Source organism: Populus euphratica, unplaced genomic scaffold (genome assembly GCF_000495115.2).
Source record: "Populus euphratica unplaced genomic scaffold, PopEup_1.0 scaffold322.1, whole genome shotgun sequence".
Classification (NCBI taxonomy): Eukaryota; Viridiplantae; Streptophyta; class Magnoliopsida; order Malpighiales; family Salicaceae; genus Populus; species Populus euphratica.
Genome location: NW_011500209.1, coordinates 40,624 through 59,966, shown reverse-complemented (window position 1 = coordinate 59,966; position 19,343 = coordinate 40,624). Strand labels below are relative to the sequence as shown.

At 32.6% G+C, this 19,343-nt stretch overlaps 1 protein-coding gene and 1 pseudogene across 2 annotated transcripts; one reads left to right on the top strand and one right to left on the bottom strand.

Moving 5' to 3' along the window:
* The first annotated feature begins 9,350 nt into the window (after positions 1 to 9,350).
* On the top strand, positions 9,351 to 16,249 carry LOC105112070 (squamosa promoter-binding-like protein 1). 2 transcript variants are annotated; one of them, XM_011007638.1, is made up of 11 exons: positions 9,351 to 10,540; positions 11,180 to 11,361; positions 11,566 to 11,714; positions 11,799 to 12,140; positions 12,481 to 12,555; positions 12,643 to 12,750; positions 12,840 to 12,957; positions 13,101 to 13,242; positions 13,379 to 13,529; positions 14,031 to 14,651; positions 15,631 to 16,249. In XM_011007638.1, the coding sequence occupies exons 1-11, from the start codon at positions 9,951 to 9,953 to the stop codon at positions 16,075 to 16,077; spliced, it is 2,925 nt and encodes a 974-aa protein (XP_011005940.1). In that variant the 5' UTR covers positions 9,351 to 9,950; the 3' UTR covers positions 16,078 to 16,249. The 2 variants fall into 2 exon arrangements, with proteins under 2 accessions (XP_011005940.1, XP_011005939.1); XM_011007637.1 differs by having other exon boundaries at positions 11,566 to 12,140.
* Positions 16,250 to 16,308: 59 nt separating this feature from the next.
* LOC105112069 (aspartic proteinase CDR1-like) lies at positions 16,309 to 18,119 on the bottom strand (annotated as a pseudogene).
* Between the last annotated feature and the right edge of the window lie 1,224 nt (positions 18,120 to 19,343).

Sequence of the window (19,343 nt, the reverse complement as noted above, 5' to 3'; positions counted from 1 at the left end):
CTTTCTGTTCCCAAAAGTCAAGCCATCTTCCCTTGCCAGAGCTACTCTTACCTTTTTTTTTTTAATTAATATATCTTAAAATTAACGAATATGTAAACAAGGATTATAAAAAACCAAATTTTTTAATCTTAAATTTTTATCACTTGATCACCACTGCTCTTACTTTGTTCCGCCAGGAGAACATAGGTATATTTAGTTTTTAAAATATTATTTATATTAAAATAATATTATTTATTTTTTAAAAAATATTTTTAAAATAAAAAATTTAAATTTAAAAAAACGTGCACAACCACTCTAAATTAATTAAAACTTTACTGCTATTATAAATATAGAAAATGATTTTCATTTAATACAAGTATTTGTCAGACAGGCTCGTCGTCAACGCCCATTAAATATTTACTGACCGTCAGTGTCGGCAGCAAAAGAAAATGTTGGGGACCACGGAGCGCCCCTAGCATGTTTGGTAGCGTATAAATAATTGTTTTTAAAAAGGAAAGTAATTTCTAACATCAATATATAAAAATATATAACAAAATTTAAATCTTTAACAACAGCATGGCTAACGGCGTTACCAGGCGGGTTCGGATTACCAAGTTAGATAAAAGAAAAAGAATAATTTTCCCACAATAAGGTTATTCTAGGCTGACACGTGGCAATAGAAAGCAAGTTAGGGTTTGATCCGCTGCCCAAAATGCTGGCTCATGTGGACTCCTGGGTGACCTAGAAACGAGTCAAAATCAACAAGAGTGAAAGGAACTTTGTTTATATGTCCATACGGTGCGTTTACATTCAAGAATATTAAACTGATATGGAATAAAAATAAAGATAAAAAGAGCATATCAAGGTTTGCCATGCAATAGCTTTTTTAAAGCATATTTAAGTGTAGTGGGGGTGGTATTATTTTTTAAAATATTTTTTATATTAAAATAATATTTTTTAATTAAAAAACTCACAGATATATACCCTTAATCATGCTTCAATGATTTCAATTATATTAAAATAATAATAATAAAAAAAAACAATGCCAAGGAGACAAATACCCTTGTCTATCATGGGATGGAGATGAGGAGCATCGTCTCGTGAAATCAAAAGGCCAATTCAGACTTTTTCTAAAAATACTCAGTAAGTTGTTTTTTCACACGAGGATGCTTGTAATTTCATTTCATGTTCATGAGTCCACGTGTAATTCTCTCCCTTTTTATCGATTATTTAGCCTGAAAAAAAAAAAGCTAGAGAAAACATCTTGCAGAAAGCCCTCGGACTTTTTTATTTTTATATTTAAAAGACAACCTATCATGTATTTCAGTTTATTTCAAATATTTCCATCTATTTAGTGCTCGCCTTGGACAGTGTATATATATATATAAAACTCTGGGAAATATATTCTTCGACGCATATATATATATATATATATAAACTCTGGGAAATATATTCTTCGACGCATTGCACACGTTTTATCGATAAAATAGAAAGATAAAATTCAAAAGTAAATAAAGCAAAGGATATGGGTAGTGTCTTCAAACATTTGGCAAAATGTTCAGTTTAGTTTTCATACAAAATTCAAAATGTTCAGTTATGAAGATTGGGTCCCTTCGATTTTAAATATTGGCAAAAATTAAAATGTAGTCTAAAACTTTATTTTTTAGTTCTTCACATGAGAAAATACATAAAAAGTCATTGAATTTTGATAGTAAAAAGAAAAAATAATTATTTATATTAATTTTATACACTAAAACGATCAATTTTGGTGTCAAAAGGATTCATTTTACAAAGAAAATTTCACTTATGTGTGTTTCTCACCCTTATATTGCTTATAAAAAAATCTAAGCTTAGAAAGCTTTTTTGTTTCAAGTTAATTTTGAGTTTTTATGAGTTTTTTAATAGATAATAAATGTGTTTATTAAGATGCGTATAGTGTTTTCTAAGTGATCTGAGTCGATTCAAAGTTAAAAATGAGTTGTTTTTGAAAAAAAAAACACATTTATCAATTTCTAGTTGCTATGGATGTTAAAATCCAGAGAGGAATAAACAACACATCATTGCTATTTTTTTAATAAAAAAATAAAGATGGATGACAAGTTGTTTGCCTTTAAAATAAATAAATAAATCATTTCATGCAGATAAACCAAACTTATTTTTTTAAGCCCATGCACGTTGGGCCATATGTTTGAGTCTCTTTTTTTGGGTCCATTGATTTTTTTTGTCATTTAGTTTTTTTTTTAATTGCATTCTTTAATTTTGATTTTTTAATTGAATTTTTTTTTTTAATAATTTCTTATAATATTTTTTAAAGAATATTATTTAATTTAGTGTATGACATTTTTTCTTTAATTCTAACCTTTTATGATTATTTTTTAAAAATAAAAACAAAAATAAGATGAAGATAGGAAACAAGATAGTTTAAAAATGAATAGGTGATAAAGTCAGGAAAAAATTCACACATAAATCTGTCTTTCCATAATTTGTAAGGCTAGGCCAAGACTTGTGAGCTAGGCTTTAGGTTTGGGCTTGAATATTCTTGAAAAAATAAGTTTCTTGTGGAATGAAGGTCTTTAGATGCTTAAATCAGTAATGAAAAGAGAAAAATATTGTATAAAAAATTATGTCTTGCAATACGAGACAAAGCCCTGTGAAGTAGGATAAATATCAAAGGCAAGACATAATCTTATAATGAATGAGAAAAGTGGGAGTGAGTTATATGATTTAAGAGGCTTATCTCTTATTTTTCTAGTGACTCAAGGTATTTATAGACCATATCCACATCAATTTTTTACCTGAAACATGGAAAGTGGTGTTGTAATTAATTGGTGAAAATGTTGGTGAACAAAATTTATTATTGTGTTTGTCATTTTCATTAGTAAGATGATTGGTTAAAGTCAATGACTATTTGGCGATAAATTATCATTAGTCGAGAAAAAAAGTGCTCGAGTTACATAAAAAATAGTTCGTGTTTGCACTATTAATTATTGGCTAAAAAGTATGATATTGCATAAAAGCTTGTACTTATAAAGAATTTGTCAAAAGATATTTCAATTAATAATAAAAAAATATTACATGTATTGACATTCTAACTCTTTGAATCTCAAAAGAGTTAAAGGAAAAAAAAACGATTATATTTGGGCTAGGCCAAGAGTTGTTGGTGTACTAGTGTAGCTATTTGGGTCTAGAACCAAATAAAGTAGGTGTTGTCATTTGGGCATGACCTAAACGATAATAACAATTATTGTTGTTTGGGCTACATGACTCAAACAATAACAACAATTGTTTTTATTTGGAAAAATAGCTTAAATGAAAACAAATTAACATAATTTTCTTTTAGGTTTGGAATGAATTTTATATGCACAGTTAGTTGCTCCTTTAAGTTTTTTTTTTAAATATGTTTGAAAGACTTTAATAAAAAAATAAAGATGGATGACAAGTTGTTTGCCTTTAAAATAAATAAATAAATCATTTCATGCAGATAAACCAAACTTATTTTTTTAAGCCCATGCACGTTGGGCCATATGTTTGAGTCTCTTTTTTTGGGTCCATTGATTTTTTTTGTCATTTAGTTTTTTTTTTAATTGCATTCTTTAATTTTGATTTTTTAATTGAATTTTTTTTTTTAATAATTTCTTATAATATTTTTTAAAGAATATTATTTAATTTAGTGTATGACATTTTTTCTTTAATTCTAACCTTTTATGATTATTTTTTTTAAAAAAAAAAATTAGATGAAGATAGGAAACAAGATAGTTTAAGATCTGAGTCGATTCAAAGTTAAAAATGAGTTGTTTTTGAAAAAAAAAACACATTTATCAATTTCTAGTTGCTATGGATGTTAAAATCCAGAGAGGAATAAACAACACATCATTGCTATTTTTTTTATAAAAAAATAAAGACGGATGACAAGTTGTTTGCCTTTTAAAAAAATAAATAAATCATTTCAGGCAGATAAACCAACCTTATTTTTTTAAGCCCATGCACGTTGGGCCATATGTTTGAGTCTCTTTTTTTGGGTCCATTGATTTTTTTTGTCATTTAGTTTTTTCTTTTAATTGCATTCTTTAATTTTGTTTTTTTAATTGAATTTATTTGTTTTTTTAATAATTTCTTATAATATTTTTTAAAGAATATTATTTAATTTAGTGTATGACATTTTTTCTTTAATTCTAACCTTTTATGATTATTTTTTAAAAATAAAAACAAAAATAAGATGAAGATAGGAAACAAGATAGTTTAAAAATGAATAGGTGATAAAGTCAGGAAAAAATTCACACATAAATCTGTCTTTCCATAATTTGTAAGGCTAGGCCAAGACTTGTGAGCTAGGCTTTAGGTTTGGGCTTGAATATTCTTGAAAAAATAAGTTTCTTGTGGAATGAAGGTCTTTAGATGCTTAAATCAGTAATGAAAAGAGAAAAATATTGTATAAAAAATTATGTCTTGCAATACGAGACAAAGCCCTGTGAAGTAGGATAAATATCAAAGGCAAGACATAATCTTATAATGAATGAGAAAAGTGGGAGTGAGTTATATGATTTAAGAGGCTTATCTCTTATTTTTCTAGTGACTCAAGGTATTTATAGACCATATCCACATCAATTTTTTACCTGAAACATGGAAAGTGGTGTTGTAATTAATTGGTGAAAATGTTGGTGAACAAAATTTATTATTGTGTTTGTCATTTTCATTAGTAAGATGATTGGTTAAAGTCAATGACTATTTGACGATAAATTATCATTAGTCGAGAAAAAAAGTGCTCGAGTTACATAAAAAATAGTTCGTGTTTGCACTATTAATTATTGGCTAAAAAGTATGATATTGCATAAAAGCTTGTACTTATAAAGAATTTGTCAAAAGATATTTCAATTAATAATAAAAAAATATTACATGTATTGACATTCTAACTCTTTGAATCTCAAAAGAGTTAAAGGAAAAAAAAACGATTATATTTGGGCTAGGCCAAGAGTTGTTGGTGTACTAGTGTAGCTATTTGGGTCTAGAACCAAATAAAGTAGGTGTTGTCATTTGGGCATGACCTAAACGATAATAACAATTATTGTTGTTTGGGCTACATGACTCAAACAATAACAACAATTGTTTTTATTTGAAAAAATAGCTTAAATGAAAACAAATTAACAGAATTTTCTTTTAGGTTTGAAATGAATTTTATATGCACAATTAGTTCCTCCTTTAAGTTTTTTTTTTTTTAAATATGTTTGAAAGACTTTAATAGCAAAAATGGGGGAGAAAATACTTAAAGTGTCAATGTTTACATCTACGATCATGCTTGCATAAAAATATTATCTTTATGGCTTTGAATATTGGCCATTTTCTTTATGTTGTGAACATGCCCTTCTCATAATTTTGTTAATGTTTTTGGAGAATGATCCCTGATCTTTTTAGCGATAAATGATTATAGGGACTTGGAGAGTGGTCACGGGGACTAAAAAAGAAGCAGTCATGATAAATGATTATAAGGATCGAGTGACAACTAATCATAGGAACTTAGAGCAGATGGTCATAAAGACTTGAGAATGATCCCCCATTTTTTAGAGATGTCAGAGATATCTATAGGAGATTCAATGAAGACATGAATATTTTTCATGTAAAGAACATCTGGAGATATGAAGATATAAATAAAAAAAATACTATTTTTATTAAAAACCCAAAAGATAGAGCTACACTATATGGGATAATCTAATTTTGGGTGGTTCACCATGTGTGCACACTTCTTTTCTTTTTTACTTTGGTTTTATTTCTTTTTTTTTGTGAACTGTTAAAGGTGATTTTTTGTAATCAATCTTTTTATCTTTCTTTTCAAGGCATGAAATTTCTTGCTATCATGCCTATGGTTATAATGAAAAAGATAAAATTTATTAGGGTTTCTTGTATTTGTGTTATTTCATAGAAGGTGAGTACTGCATATTTTTTTTTCTCTGATAACGATTAACACCTTAGTTCATGTGGTGGTTAGATATGCAGTCATAAGCTTTGAGAATATGAATCGATCATAGATATGCCCTTTAATGTTTTTGTTGGATGTTCTTGTAGGGGACTAATACTGTTGCAAAGACTTTGTTAGTGAGTGGAAATATGAGTGGTCTTATTTTGTCACGTACACTTCTTTTACCTCGCTGATATTTCACATTATATGTTTGATACTAAAGAGATTTTAGTCAGGTGGAATATATAATATTTTCTATAAAGAACAATTATAAACTTCATTAATCAAGGCTTATATAGCAATGGGCTCAAGGATTCGTTCCATGTTGAGTATTTCCTTATTGAACATTTAAAGATAGGCTTTGATGCTCCCATCTTTCTTTTTTGTGACAGTGAAGAGATTTATAGTGTTTTTTTTTTGCTAGAATACTTGTGTTGAAGTAAGAAATGAATTTAGAGTTGAAATCATGAAAGTGAAGAATAAAGACAAACTTCAGACTATGGTACCATACTCATGTCGATCCACGAAGCATTGCTAGAAGAACTTTGCACATGACATCATTGTCTTATGTGATGAGCTTTATGATACCTTTTATATTTTGTATGTGCTCATGAAAGTTTGTGAGTCCTTCATTACTTTCTAAGCTAATATTTGAAGAGACAAGGTCTTTGAAAGGTTCAGTGTGTAATATTTTCTAACAAAGTAGGGATTTCCTTATTTGGCGAAGGTTGTGTTCTTGCTTATGAACTTATGGAGTATGTTTAACTAGTTTTTTTTTGGGTGCGTGAGTAAGAATCGAATGGAGATCAATAGAGATTGAATTTTTTAGAGAGTATCATGTAAGAATTATGCATGTAGCTTTTTCTAAGTGAAGGAGTGTGGGTGTTACTCATTTGTATATCATTTTGCCATGCCTCTTCAAGGAACTGTAGTCATTGTTGCACATTTAATAGTGCTTGTTTTTATGTAGGAGGGAGAGTGTGAAGATTTAGTTGAATCACTACGATAACATTATTAATCATATGCACTTAACTTGAGAATTGTTGGAGACTTGGGGAAGTTGAAATCCTTATAATTTTAAGATCATGTATTCTCCTTTAGCTTGGAGTTTCATTAGTCATGAAAAGATATAAAACATGAAATGAACTAGTTTTTTTTGTTTAGTTTCCTATAAGTGATGCCATTAATGAAGTTAGAAAAAACTTCATATAAAAATCAGTCTTTCTCAATTTGAGAAGCTGGGCCAAGAATTATAAGCTGCGTTTCTAGGTTGAACTTTAGTATACATAAAAAAATAAGTCTATCATGGAATAAGAGATTCTCCAATACTTCAGTCAATAATAACAAGATAAAAATAATATAAAAAAAAATCATGTATTACAATGTAAAACAAAGTCTCGTGACGCATGATAAAATATTGAAAGTAAGACATGTTCTCTTAATGTAAGAGAAAAATGAGAGTAGGGCTTATGACTTAGGAGGCCTATCTCTTGAGTTATCTAGTGACTCAAGATATTTATAGATTTTAATCATGTCAATTTCATATATCAAACTTGGGCAATGGTGTTGTAATTAATTTCTAGAAATGTTGGTGAACATTGTTCATTGTAGAGTTTGACATTATCATTAGTGGGATGATTGGTGGAAGTCAATGATATATTGACAAGAAATTTTCATTAGTTGAGAAAGAAACACTTGAGTTACATATAAATAGTTTGTGTTTTCATTGTCGACCATTGACTAAAAAATATAGTGCATGTATAAAAGTCTATACTTGCAAAAAAATCTATTAGAAAATCTATTTATTAATTATAAAAAAATATTGTGTGCGTGGATAGGCAATGCCACATTCTGATTTCTTGAAACTTAAAAAAGTATAATAGAGCATGTTAAAGGAAAAAGAAAAAGAAATGGATACATTTAGGCCAAGCTTGTAATTTTTTATGTATTGGTATTACTATTTAGGATGTGTTTGAAAATGTGGTGCAAATCACGTTTCCTTAAATTTTAAATTTTTTTATTTAAAATAAATTTTTTATATTTTCAGATTATTTTGATATGTTGATATAAAAAATAATTTTAAAAAATAATTTTTTTATTTTAATATATTTTTAAATAAAAAATATTTTAAATTGTTATCGTTATCATAACTCTAAACAAGAATGAGAGTCAAATGATATTGATATTGTGGTTTAGGCATGGTCTAAACGATAATAACAATTGTTGCCATTCAGGCTGTATGCCTAGCAAATGATAATAAATTATTTATTTATTTATTTATTTAAAATCTATTTTATTTGTACAGGGTAAAAAAAAAGAAAAGTTCATCCTTTAAAGGTTGTGTAAAAGGTTGTGTAAAGTAACAATTCAACATAAAAAAAATGAGAAATTTTCTAATTTTATAAATTTTATACAAATAGTGATATAAACTCATAATAGATAAGTTGTTTAATTTCTGGAATTAAATTTAAAAATTAAATTATCATTAATTTTATGTGTTTGGTGTTATAATGTAAAGTATTTTTTAAAATAATCTTTTTTAATATTAGCCATTCAAAACTATAAAAAAACTACTAAAAAAATATTAATTTAATATTATTTTTAAATAAAACACATTTTTTAAATAAGGAAAAAACAAGAGTTACATTTCTCATAAATACCTATAATAATTACAAATTAATTTTGAAAAGTGTAATTTAATTGTTTATATTTTGAGTTTATTTTTTAAAAATTATTAATTTAAATCCTATAAATTTTATAATTATTAAAAAATTATATAATTATTAACTTTAATAAGATAAAAGTAATGAAGTTATATAAAAACTAGTTTGATTACCAATCTTAATAATATAAAAAAAACAGCAAAACTTTGAGCGCTCACGGACGGTGCTTCAATTATTAACAACGCACGAAACGGTGGGTTATCTTATCTTTCTATCATCTGAGCATAATGAAGCAGTGACTGGCTGACTGACTGACTGACTGACACAAACAGTCGATCTTACTATATTATCCTACATACATAGAGCAGTGAATCCTTTCTCATTCAACGACATTGACTTGTCCGAAGCTGGAAATTACCTCACGACGAAGCACTGTCAGCTCGTAAAGCATCAATGCATTGGTCACTCACTGACACTGCTCTGGCTTTTAACTGTTAGTTATGACTCTCGCACATTTTTGTTTGGTATGAGAGTTTTTCTTTTAATTTTAAAGCTGTCAAAATAATTTTTTTCTTAAAAAAATCAGAATGTTATGAAATTAGGCAAACTGGGCGTCAGTAACAGTACGTACAACAAAAACGATGGCAGCGTGAGACGAAATGAAAATGGAGAAGAAAAAGTAAAAGGAGGAGAAAGGCATCCTTTTCTTTTTGTTGTTGTCGGATGGTACTGTTGTTGTTGTTGTTGTCGTCGTAGATGTCATCTTTCTCTCTCTTCCTCCGTCTATATCTCATTTTTTCTTCTTTCAGGTAATGGTAAGTAAAAGGAGCAAAGATAGTTGTTTACTTTTATCTTCCTATGTACCAAATCACACCTTACCATTTCCACTCCTCTTCTGCATCATCATCATCACCCTGACTTCTCGCCCACTTGTCTTCACTTTTCGGCAACAATTGCGATCTGTTTTCCTTCTCTTCGGACAGGATTGTTAAGTTTCTTCCGGCAAGTAAAGTTATTATTTTTATTTTTTTCCTACTTTCCTGTATATGATTGATTCAATCGAGGAAATCATAGAGCTTGAAGTGGGGTTGATGGTTTTTTGTTAAAAGGATTCTTGGAGGGAGAGGTAGCTGATTAAAGGGTAATCTGGTATGTGGGTTGCTGTTAATTGGAATCATGGGTGTGTGGGTGTGGTTTTTTTGTACTTTTGGGGAAGAAGTGAAGCTGATTAGGTGTAGTTTTCATTTAAAGCTTTCATCTTTTCTGGTTTAGTTCATCTGGGGTCTTGCTGTTTTTTCTTTTCGGTTATCAGTGCTGGTTCAATTAGTGAAATTCTTGGATCCTTTTGGGTATTTGGTATGGAGGCTAGATTTGGAGGGGAAGCTCATCATTTCTATGCTATGGGCCCAACTGATATGCGGGCAGTAGGGAAGAGAGGTTTAGAATGGGATTTGAATGATTGGAAATGGGATGGTGATCTTTTTATTGCTAGTCCTTTGAATCCGGTACCATCAACCAGCGTCAGGAGGCCATTTTTCCCTCTTGGGGTTGGGACAGGAGTTCCGGCCACTGGGAATTCGACCAATAGTTCATCCTCTTGCTCCGATGAAGTGAATCTGGGAGTTGAGAAAGGAAAAAGGGAATTGGAGAAAAGGAGAAGGGTGGTTGTCATTGAAGACGACAATTTGAATGATCAGGAAACTGGTGGTCTTAGTTTAAAGCTTGGTGGTCAAAGGGATGCGGGGAATTGGGAAGGAAGCAGCGGGAAGAAGACTAAATTGGTTGGGGGTGGCTTGAGCCGGGCGGTTTGTCAGGTGGAGGATTGCGGTGTTGATCTGAGCAATGCCAAGGACTATCACAGGCGGCATAAGGTTTGTGAGATGCATTCCAAGGCTAGCAAAGCTCTCGTTGGAAACGTTATGCAGCGTTTCTGTCAGCAGTGCAGTAGGTATGTGTGTATAAGCTCATTTATTGGGAGCGAAGACGAATTTTGTCACTGGAAAAATAAGAAATACATTGCCATTACTTATATTTCTCATAAAAAATCAAAACCATAATTTATAGCAGACATCTTAATATTTTGTATTCTTCATAATTGAATTGTAGAATTTAATTTTATTTCATTCAAATTAAAAATTATCAATTTAAAGTTATATTGTTAACTCAAAAAAATCGTTATATTAGATTTATAATAAAAATTTGACAATAACTAATATGTAATGTAAAAAAATAATTTTAATATTTTATATTGTTAAAAAGTGCTTGTATATAAAATAAAAATATTGTATTGTTCATGTATTTTCTTCTTTTGAAAAAACAATGAAAAAAAAAACTAGTAAAAAAAAAAAAAACTATGGAGAGCTTCTAAAATGTGTTTCCAAACTCAATATAAATTTGGAAAATTGGAAAACTAGTTTTGCAATTTTTTGGATGGAGATTAATGCAGTCCCAATTTTCTTTTACCAACTCCATTTTTCAAAAAAAATTCGATTATTACTCATATATTTCGGGGAAAATTTCTTGGTTTGCAGTTCCTTATATTCTGCCAAAAGTACATAACTGATGCCTTGTCAACTTTTTTTTGCAGGTTTCATGTCCTTCAAGAGTTTGATGAAGGGAAGAGAAGTTGTCGTAGACGTCTGGCTGGCCACAATAAAAGGAGAAGGAAGACTAATCCTGATACTGTTGGTAATGGAAGTTCGATGAATGATGATCAGAACAGTGGCTATCTTTTGATAAGTCTCTTGAGGATACTGTCAAACATGCATTGTAAGGAACTCCATGGTTTTCCTATTTGAACTTTTCAGAATTAATTCATTGAGGATTTCCTGTTTGCCCATTGATATTACCTTGATTTTCTGTTTTGTGCTGCGGGCTTCATTTTCTACCTGGAAAACTTGGGCACCTTATATCTTCTTGTTGTATAGTGACCTGTATTTGTTAGATAATGATTGTGTCATTTTTGAATTGCAGCCAATAGATCAGACGAAACAACTGATCAGGATCTGTTAACTCATCTTTTAAGGAGCCTTGCAACCCATAGTGTTGAACATGGAGGAAGAAACATGTTTGGACCATTGCAGGAACCTCGAGATTTGAGCACATCATTTGGAAATTCAGAGGTAGTCTCAACTTTGCTTTCAAATGGTGAAGGCCCTTCAAATTTAAAACAGCCTCTGACAGTACCTGTGTCCGGAATGCCTCAGCAAGTTGTGCCTGTGCATGATGCGTATGGTGCAAATATACAGACCACATCTTCCTTGAAACCTAGCATTCCAAACAACTTTGCAGTGTATTCAGAAGTTCGAGAGAGTACAGCAGGGCAGGTCAAGATGAACAATTTTGATTTGAATGACATTTATGTTGACTCAGATGATGGCGCTGAAGATATAGAGAGATCACCTGCTCCTGTGAATGCAAGGACTAGCTCCCTTGATTGCCCTTCATGGGTACAACAAGACTCCCATCAGTCAAGTCCTCCTCAGACCAGCAGAAATTCAGATTCAGCTTCCGCACAGTCACCTTCTAGTTCCAGTGGAGAAGCTCAGGTATACTGTACTTGCATATTGTTTATCATTTCCCATCTAAACTCAATTTGTATAGCACCAAGAAGAATTTCTTGGTTGATTCCTAGAGTCCCTTTGGATGCTTATATTTATTCATGTGTTCATATTATTCTGAGTAGCATGATTGTCCCAAAATAACAAGCCATTTCTTTTTTAGAGGAAAATATCACCTTCATCCAAGACTAGGTGAAATGTTGATTTCTTATATTTTCCCCTTGATTTACTTTTCAATCTGTGGATGGATCATCTGTTCTGTCTTTTGACTTACAAGTTGTATCCGTATAATATTCATCAGTTACCTTATCCTTTTCTACCATTTCAGAGCCGCACAGATCGAATTGTTTTTAAATTATTTGGGAAAGAACCAAATGATTTTCCTCTTGTCCTGCGTGCCCAGGTATGCAAAATTTAATTTTTTTTTGTGTTGCTGTTTGATGTTTTTTTACTTACAAATTATGATTATGTGAAATGTTTTGGTTTTCAGATTCTGGACTGGTTATCTCATAGCCCCACTGATATTGAAAGCTACATCAGGCCTGGTTGTATCATTCTGACCATTTATCTTCATCAGGCCGAGGCTGCATGGGAGGAAGTAAGCTTCATAAACCCTGACCATTGTCATTGATCTAAACTTATCCAGACAACTTTTGTGGCCTTATAGTCGAATTTTCCTTTGTATAGCTTTGCTGCGGCCTTGGCTCCAGTTTGAGCAGGCTTCTAGATGTATCAGACGACACTTTCTGGAGAACTGGATGGATCTATATTAGGGTGCAACATCAAATAGCATTTGTTTATAATGGTCTGTTGCCCTTGATTGTCTAAGTGATGCAGAAACTTAGAAGAATAGATTAGTATTAAAAGACTTGTATGAATGAAGTATTCTGAATTTTGTCTAGTAGTAACAAGACTTACGAATGAAATATTGTGAATTTTGTGTTGCAGGTCAGGTGGTTGTTGATACATCTTTGCCTCTCACAAGCAACAATTATAGCAAAATTTTAAGTGTCAAGCCAATTGCTATAACTGCATCTGAGAGAGCTGAATTTTTAATTAAGGGGGTCAACTTGTCTCGGCCTGCCACAAGGTAATGATTGTTGGTTTTCACTTGATATAGAATTGTTGAAGTCTTGATTTCCTGTATTTTTTGTAGTCTCTCTTTCATTGTGCTGGTATTATGTGCTACTAAGCTACACCTTGTGCTCTTCACTTCTGTTTTTCAGATTACTCTGTGCAGTAGAAGGGAATTATATGGTTCAAGAAAATACACAGGAGGTGATGGATGGTGTTGATAGCTTCAAAGGTCATGATGAGGTCCAATGTGTCAACTTTTCTTGCTCTATCCCCATGGTGACTGGAAGAGGATTCATTGAGGTGTTGTTGCCTTCTGTGTCTCATCTCAATCCTTTTCTTTTCTTATCCTTATCTTTGATAAATGCTAGTTTTGAATCTATAATTCGTTGAGGATTTGTTGGATACATGCTAGTTTAATTTGAATCTGTGATTTTTTTTCCTCATTAACTATTGAGTGTTTTTATTAAAGTGTGACCTTAATATGTGACGAGATAGGTTATTAAAGTGCTCTGCATCTTTCTTTGTGAATTAGATATATCTGGATTGATTTAGGGCCAACTTCATTACTATCTCAAAGAGATTGTGAATTAGATATATCTGGGCTTGTTTGGAGCGAACTTCATTCCTATCTCAAGGAAAATTCTTTCTTGAAACTGTACCTTAAATTAACCCTTATGTCGAGTCATCACAATTCTTTAGTTTTTCAAGCGTTTGTATGCAGTTGCTAATGTGCTTTCATAGAATACTGATACTTTTTTGAGTATGCTTCTGTACGCTGAGTTCAATCTTTTCTCTATCCAGATTGAAGATCACGGTTTTAGCAGCAGTTTCTTTCCTTTCTTAGTTGCAGAGGAAGATGTATGTTCTGAGATCCGCATGCTTGAGGGTGTGTTGGAGACTGAAACAGATGCAGATTTTGAGGAAACTGAAAAAATGGCAGCCAAAAATCAAGCGATGAACTTTGTTCATGAAATGAGCTGGCTTCTTCACAGAAGCCAGTTGAAGTCTAGATTGGGCTGCTCGGATCCTAGTATGAATCTCTTCCCGCTAAGAAGATTCAAGTGGCTCATGGAATTCTCCATGGACCATGAATGGTGTGCTGTTGTGGGGAAACTCTTGAGCATTCTGCACAACGGAATTGTTGGCACTGAAGAGCACTCATCTTTGAATGTAGCATTATCAGAAATGGGCCTTCTTCACAGAGCTGTGAGGAGAAATTCTAGGTCTCTTGTGGAGCTCCTATTAAGATATGTTCCTGAGAAATTTGGGTCCAAAGACAAGGCACTAGTTGGTGGAAGCCATGAGAGCATTTTGTTTAGGCCAGATGTCACAGGCCCAGCTGGTTTGACACCTCTTCACATTGCAGCGGGTAAAGATGGTTCTGAAGATGTACTTGACATATTAACTGAAGATCCTGGAATGGTAACCCCTTTTCTAATTAAATTAATTTCTGGATACTCTGAGGAGAGAATTTTCTTAATATTGCATTTATACTTGATGGAATGAATTTTCACCACCACCAGTTTCACTCTCTATGCTCTTCAATCCAGATCACTGTTCATACTTATGTCGTGACAACAATAATCAGTTCTAGGAATTGGAATATGATCAAAATTTTTTTGATTGCATGATTTTGCAAACCTAATGTGATGTTGTTAGATGGAGAAGATAATCAGGAGGTTTTACTTTAGCTATATTTTCTCCCACATTTTATTCAGTTCCCAGAGTTTCCTTTTTAATTCAATTTAGTGATGATGTATTGTAGAGTATCAAATAGCCAATGTACTGAAGTTTAATCTTGCTTCATTTGATTGTTTTATACTACCTTTTTGTGTGAACCAGTGTGGTAAATTTACTGCTCTTAGTCACAACTATGCTGTCTCTCAAAAAATAGTTGAAACGTAAGTTGAAAAACCTTGATTCTAAAAGAAAATAACTTTACTGAGGGGGTTGCTTTTGTCACGCTGCAGCTACATGATCATCTCTGATCTCATAGCTACCAATAGCAGTGTAAAGCAGGCCTTTAATTTAGCTGCCTCTTTTCGTTATCATTCCACATCTGAAGCTTTATATTACTTATCATTTTTCATTTTTTTGTAGCTAGTGGATGATTTTCCATTTTCCATTTCCCATAATGCGTTAATTTGTTGTTTCTATTCTTTTATTTAATGTCTGGACAGGAAGCAATTTTCTTTTCTTTTTTTAAAAAAAATCAGCAGTCAATAATAACATCTTGGAAAATTGAATCCAAGACTGCTTTTCAATTTCTTTTTAAAAAAATCAGCAGTCAATAATAACATGGAAAATTGAATCCAAGACTGCTTTTCAATCATTGTTACGTTCTGGCAGGGATTTATTATATGCCTTCATTTTGTGTAAAGATTTGCGTGATACATTTCAGGTGGGCATTGAAGCATGGAAGAATGCTCTTGACAGCACAGGCTTCACACCTGAAGATTATGCTCGCTTGCGTGGCCACTACACATACATCCATCTTGTACAAAGGAAAATTAACAAGAGACAAGCTGTTGGGGGCCATGTTGTGCTTGACATCCCTAGCAATCTCTCAAACAGTAACATCAATGTGAAACAAAATGAAGGATTGTCCAGTAGCTTTGAGATCGGACGAACAGCATTGAGACCCACTCAGCGCAACTGCAAGCTTTGCAGTCAGAAGGTGGTTTATGGAATAGCCAGCAGGTCTCAGCTGTACAGGCCTGCAATGCTCTCAATGGTGGCAATTGCTGCAGTTTGTGTCTGTGTGGCTCTTCTGTTCAAGAGTTGTCCTGAGGTTCTGTACGTTTTCCGACCCTTCAGGTGGGAAATGTTGGACTACGGAACAAGCTGAGGTGATCCATAGTTGCCCATTGCAATATTGACATATGATAGGACGTGTTTATTATTTTGTATGCATTTATTTATAGACTGTAAAGTTGAGGTTTCCCGCATAACAATCAATCAATCTACTGGGAAGCGCTTCGGATTCAGTAATGTTAATTGACATAATTATTCGACATCCACTGCATCTTTCAGCGGTAACATCTATAAGCGGCGTGATTGTGGGCATCATATCGTTATTGCTTTATATGATACATGTATTCCCAATTTCAGCGTGTCCCAAAATCGAATCTGAACAGTCAAATCTGAAAACCTGTTCTTGCATCTACCGACGTCTCCAGTCTACAGGAAAACTACTCAAAAGGATCTCTTGATGCTATGTGAAAGAAACAAGGGAAAAAGAAGTGAAATCTGAACTTGTTATTAATAAAGTTTTTCAGGACGGAAGCCAACAGTATAAGAAAGTAGAGATGTCTTCGACTTACATGCGCAAGGCAACAAGAGTTAAATTCTGTGGCTATCGAATTATAATTTGCTGCAATCTGTTGGCTTGAAATTCAGACTTCCCTTGAAGGTCATATTCTGCCAAGAAGTTCATTTGCGCAAGGTTTCCGTAGATTGATACATATGATTTAGTAGAGGCGAAGGCCAAGCACACAAGATCATCTGAAATTTGAACGATTCACATCTGCACCAGTGAAATGTGCAGTGATTACAGGAACCTTGAGATGATTGTAGCAAAGGCTCAGGAATCCACTTGGGTCTTCAGCACGCCGTCCCTCAACTTGATTGTCTGCTGCTTTTGATAACTCATTCAAGACATCTTCTGGTACTATAGTCAAAGTTGTACCTGAATCAGTGATGATGTTTCCACTACCAGTTCCCGAAGAAGAATCACCGAATTGTATTCTCTCTTTTCCAAGACCCACAGGTTCAAGAGTTAGATAGTAGAAGGTATCATCAGTTAATAATGGGGTAGATTTAACTCCATGACCTGAAACAACAGCGTGGCTGCCAAAGTTTAGTTTGCTCGATCTTCTCGCTTGGGATAATAAAGGCACCAGACAGTAGGAGAATTTTCAACCGACTGAAGTACCCATTTGAGAAATAAGAGACAGTGAACCGCATCCAAAGCCAACGATACCCGAAGCTTGGTCATTGAAGGATCCATTATTTTTTAGTCCAAAACCAACGACAGTTTTTGGGAAACGTGCTGGACGGCCTGATGTGGAATCCAAAGTGATTGTATCAGCAGCAAGAATTCCAAGGGTCTACGATCGATCACCATATAAGCATATTCGTAATTGCAAATTTCGCCACCAGAGCAAGAAGTTTGCTGTTGCGAGGTGCATTCCTTTGCGTCACAAGAGAAGTGTCTATATGTTTTGGAAGACTTTGGATCAAAAACAGGAGCAACTTGGTTGTAACAATTCTTGCATGGCTCGCAGTGTCCATATTAGATCACTGCCTGTATCTGCCATACCCATAACCGTAAGAGGTGGTGTCCCGAAGGATAAACTCATGAGGTATTCACCACTTGCGGATGTAATCTCAGATTCAGCAGCTTTAGGAGAGACTGAAGCAGCAGCAGTTGGGTCAAAGTGGTGGACCCGATTGACGGATCGACGCAAAGCATTGTTGACACGCTGGAGATGAATGATCTCTTGAGGGTTGTGAAAGGGGGACTCTGATGAATCACGGTGGATAGGTTCCAAAGTGAAGCCAGCGTTGTCGGCATAGACGCAGGCAAAGCTAGCAACACACAGTAATACAGTCGATATTGCAAAAGAGAGAGGAGCTTCCATGAGGAATAGACAGCCTATACAGATGAAGATGATTGTGCGACGGGTTCAAGGTAGGTTTGGGACGTTCAAATATATGCTAGTACCGAACAAAATCATGCAGATATCACAAATATTTAAGGAAAGGAGGACATTCTAAATCAAGATCGGCAATAATTAGTGTTATGGCGAGCAAGGAAGTTGATAAAATCCGATTTATGTATTCAAATCAAGCATTATTATTATTTTTGAGTATTTCTTGAATAATTTGAGGCCTTAATGTATTCTTATTTACTCTCCGGAATAGCTATATTTAGTTATCTAAAATTCTAAAACTAGGTTGATTTTTTATCAATTAAATTCATAATAAAATTAATTTGACTTGTTAAAAGTCTAACTAAATCCTTGTATTTAATTACTTATTTTAATTTGACCCATATTAATTTTTAAGCTTAATTAAACCTTTAAATGGGCTAATGATTAAATTAAATTGACATATTAAAAATCTAATTAAATTCTCAAACTTAATTTTTATGCAAATTCATATAACAATCCTTTAATTTAATTTTAAATTTACATTGTCTTTCAATCTTAGATATAATTAGATTCTTAATTTCATCTAAAGTCTTGGTTTGGATCCCCTTTGCATTTAAAACCCTTTCTTAACATGTTCTAGCCGAGCTACCAGTCTTTTTTATTTTTTATTGTTCTCATTTTTTTAAAAGAAAAAGATAATATTGAGAGAAATCTAAAATTGAGTTATGACAATTGCCCCTTTTCTATACAATATTTACAACAAAAAGTCTTGTAAGAGACTTTAGATTGTAAGCTTATAAACAAAGAAAGACTGGTCAAGAAATGGATTTACTAGATCAAGAAATGGTCAATCTATAAACAAACAAAAAAATGAGAAATTAAGGATTTACTAGATCAAGAAATGGTCAATCCTTTTGAAAGTGTCATAAGTGAGGGCTTGAAAGCACGTTTAGAAGGAAATAATGTGAAAAGCATTGTGTAAAAGAAATGGAGCTAAAAAGCGCACTCAATAGGAAAATGACAGGGGTAGAAAGCATATTAATTAGTAGGTGAGGGTTGCAAAATGCTAAACAAACACAAAGGGAAGGGGTTTAAAGATGCACTATCTAAAAAGTAAGAGTTAAAAAGTACATCTATAAGGAAAACGATAAGGCTAAAAAGCATATTATCTAAAACATAAGGATTAAAAAGCGCACTTAGAAAGGAAAAATCGGGTTAGAAAATGTACTATTTAGTAGGTGAGAACTAAAAAGCGCACTTAGAAGAAAAAAAGATAAGGCTAGGAAGCGCACTATCTGGTAGGTAAGGGTTATAAAGTGCACTCAAAAGAAAAAAAAAGATAAGGCTAAGGAATGCACTATCTGATATGTGAGGGTTAGAAAATGCTCTTATAAGAAAATAAATAGGGTTAAAAAGCGTATTATTTGGTATGTAAGAGCTAGAAAACATGTTAAAAAAA

Coding starts and splice junctions, on each gene's coding strand:
- LOC105112070 (XM_011007637.1), top strand. CDS start 9,951: ATGGAGGCTAGATTTGGAGGGGAAGCTCATCATTTCTATGCTATGGGC. Junction 10,541..11,179: donor TTCTGTCAGCAGTGCAGTAG/GTATGTGTGTAT, acceptor TTTTTTTTGCAG/GTTTCATGTCCTTCAAGAGT. Junction 11,362..11,565: donor GATACTGTCAAACATGCATT/GTAAGGAACTCC, acceptor TTTGAATTGCAG/CCAATAGATCAGACGAAACA.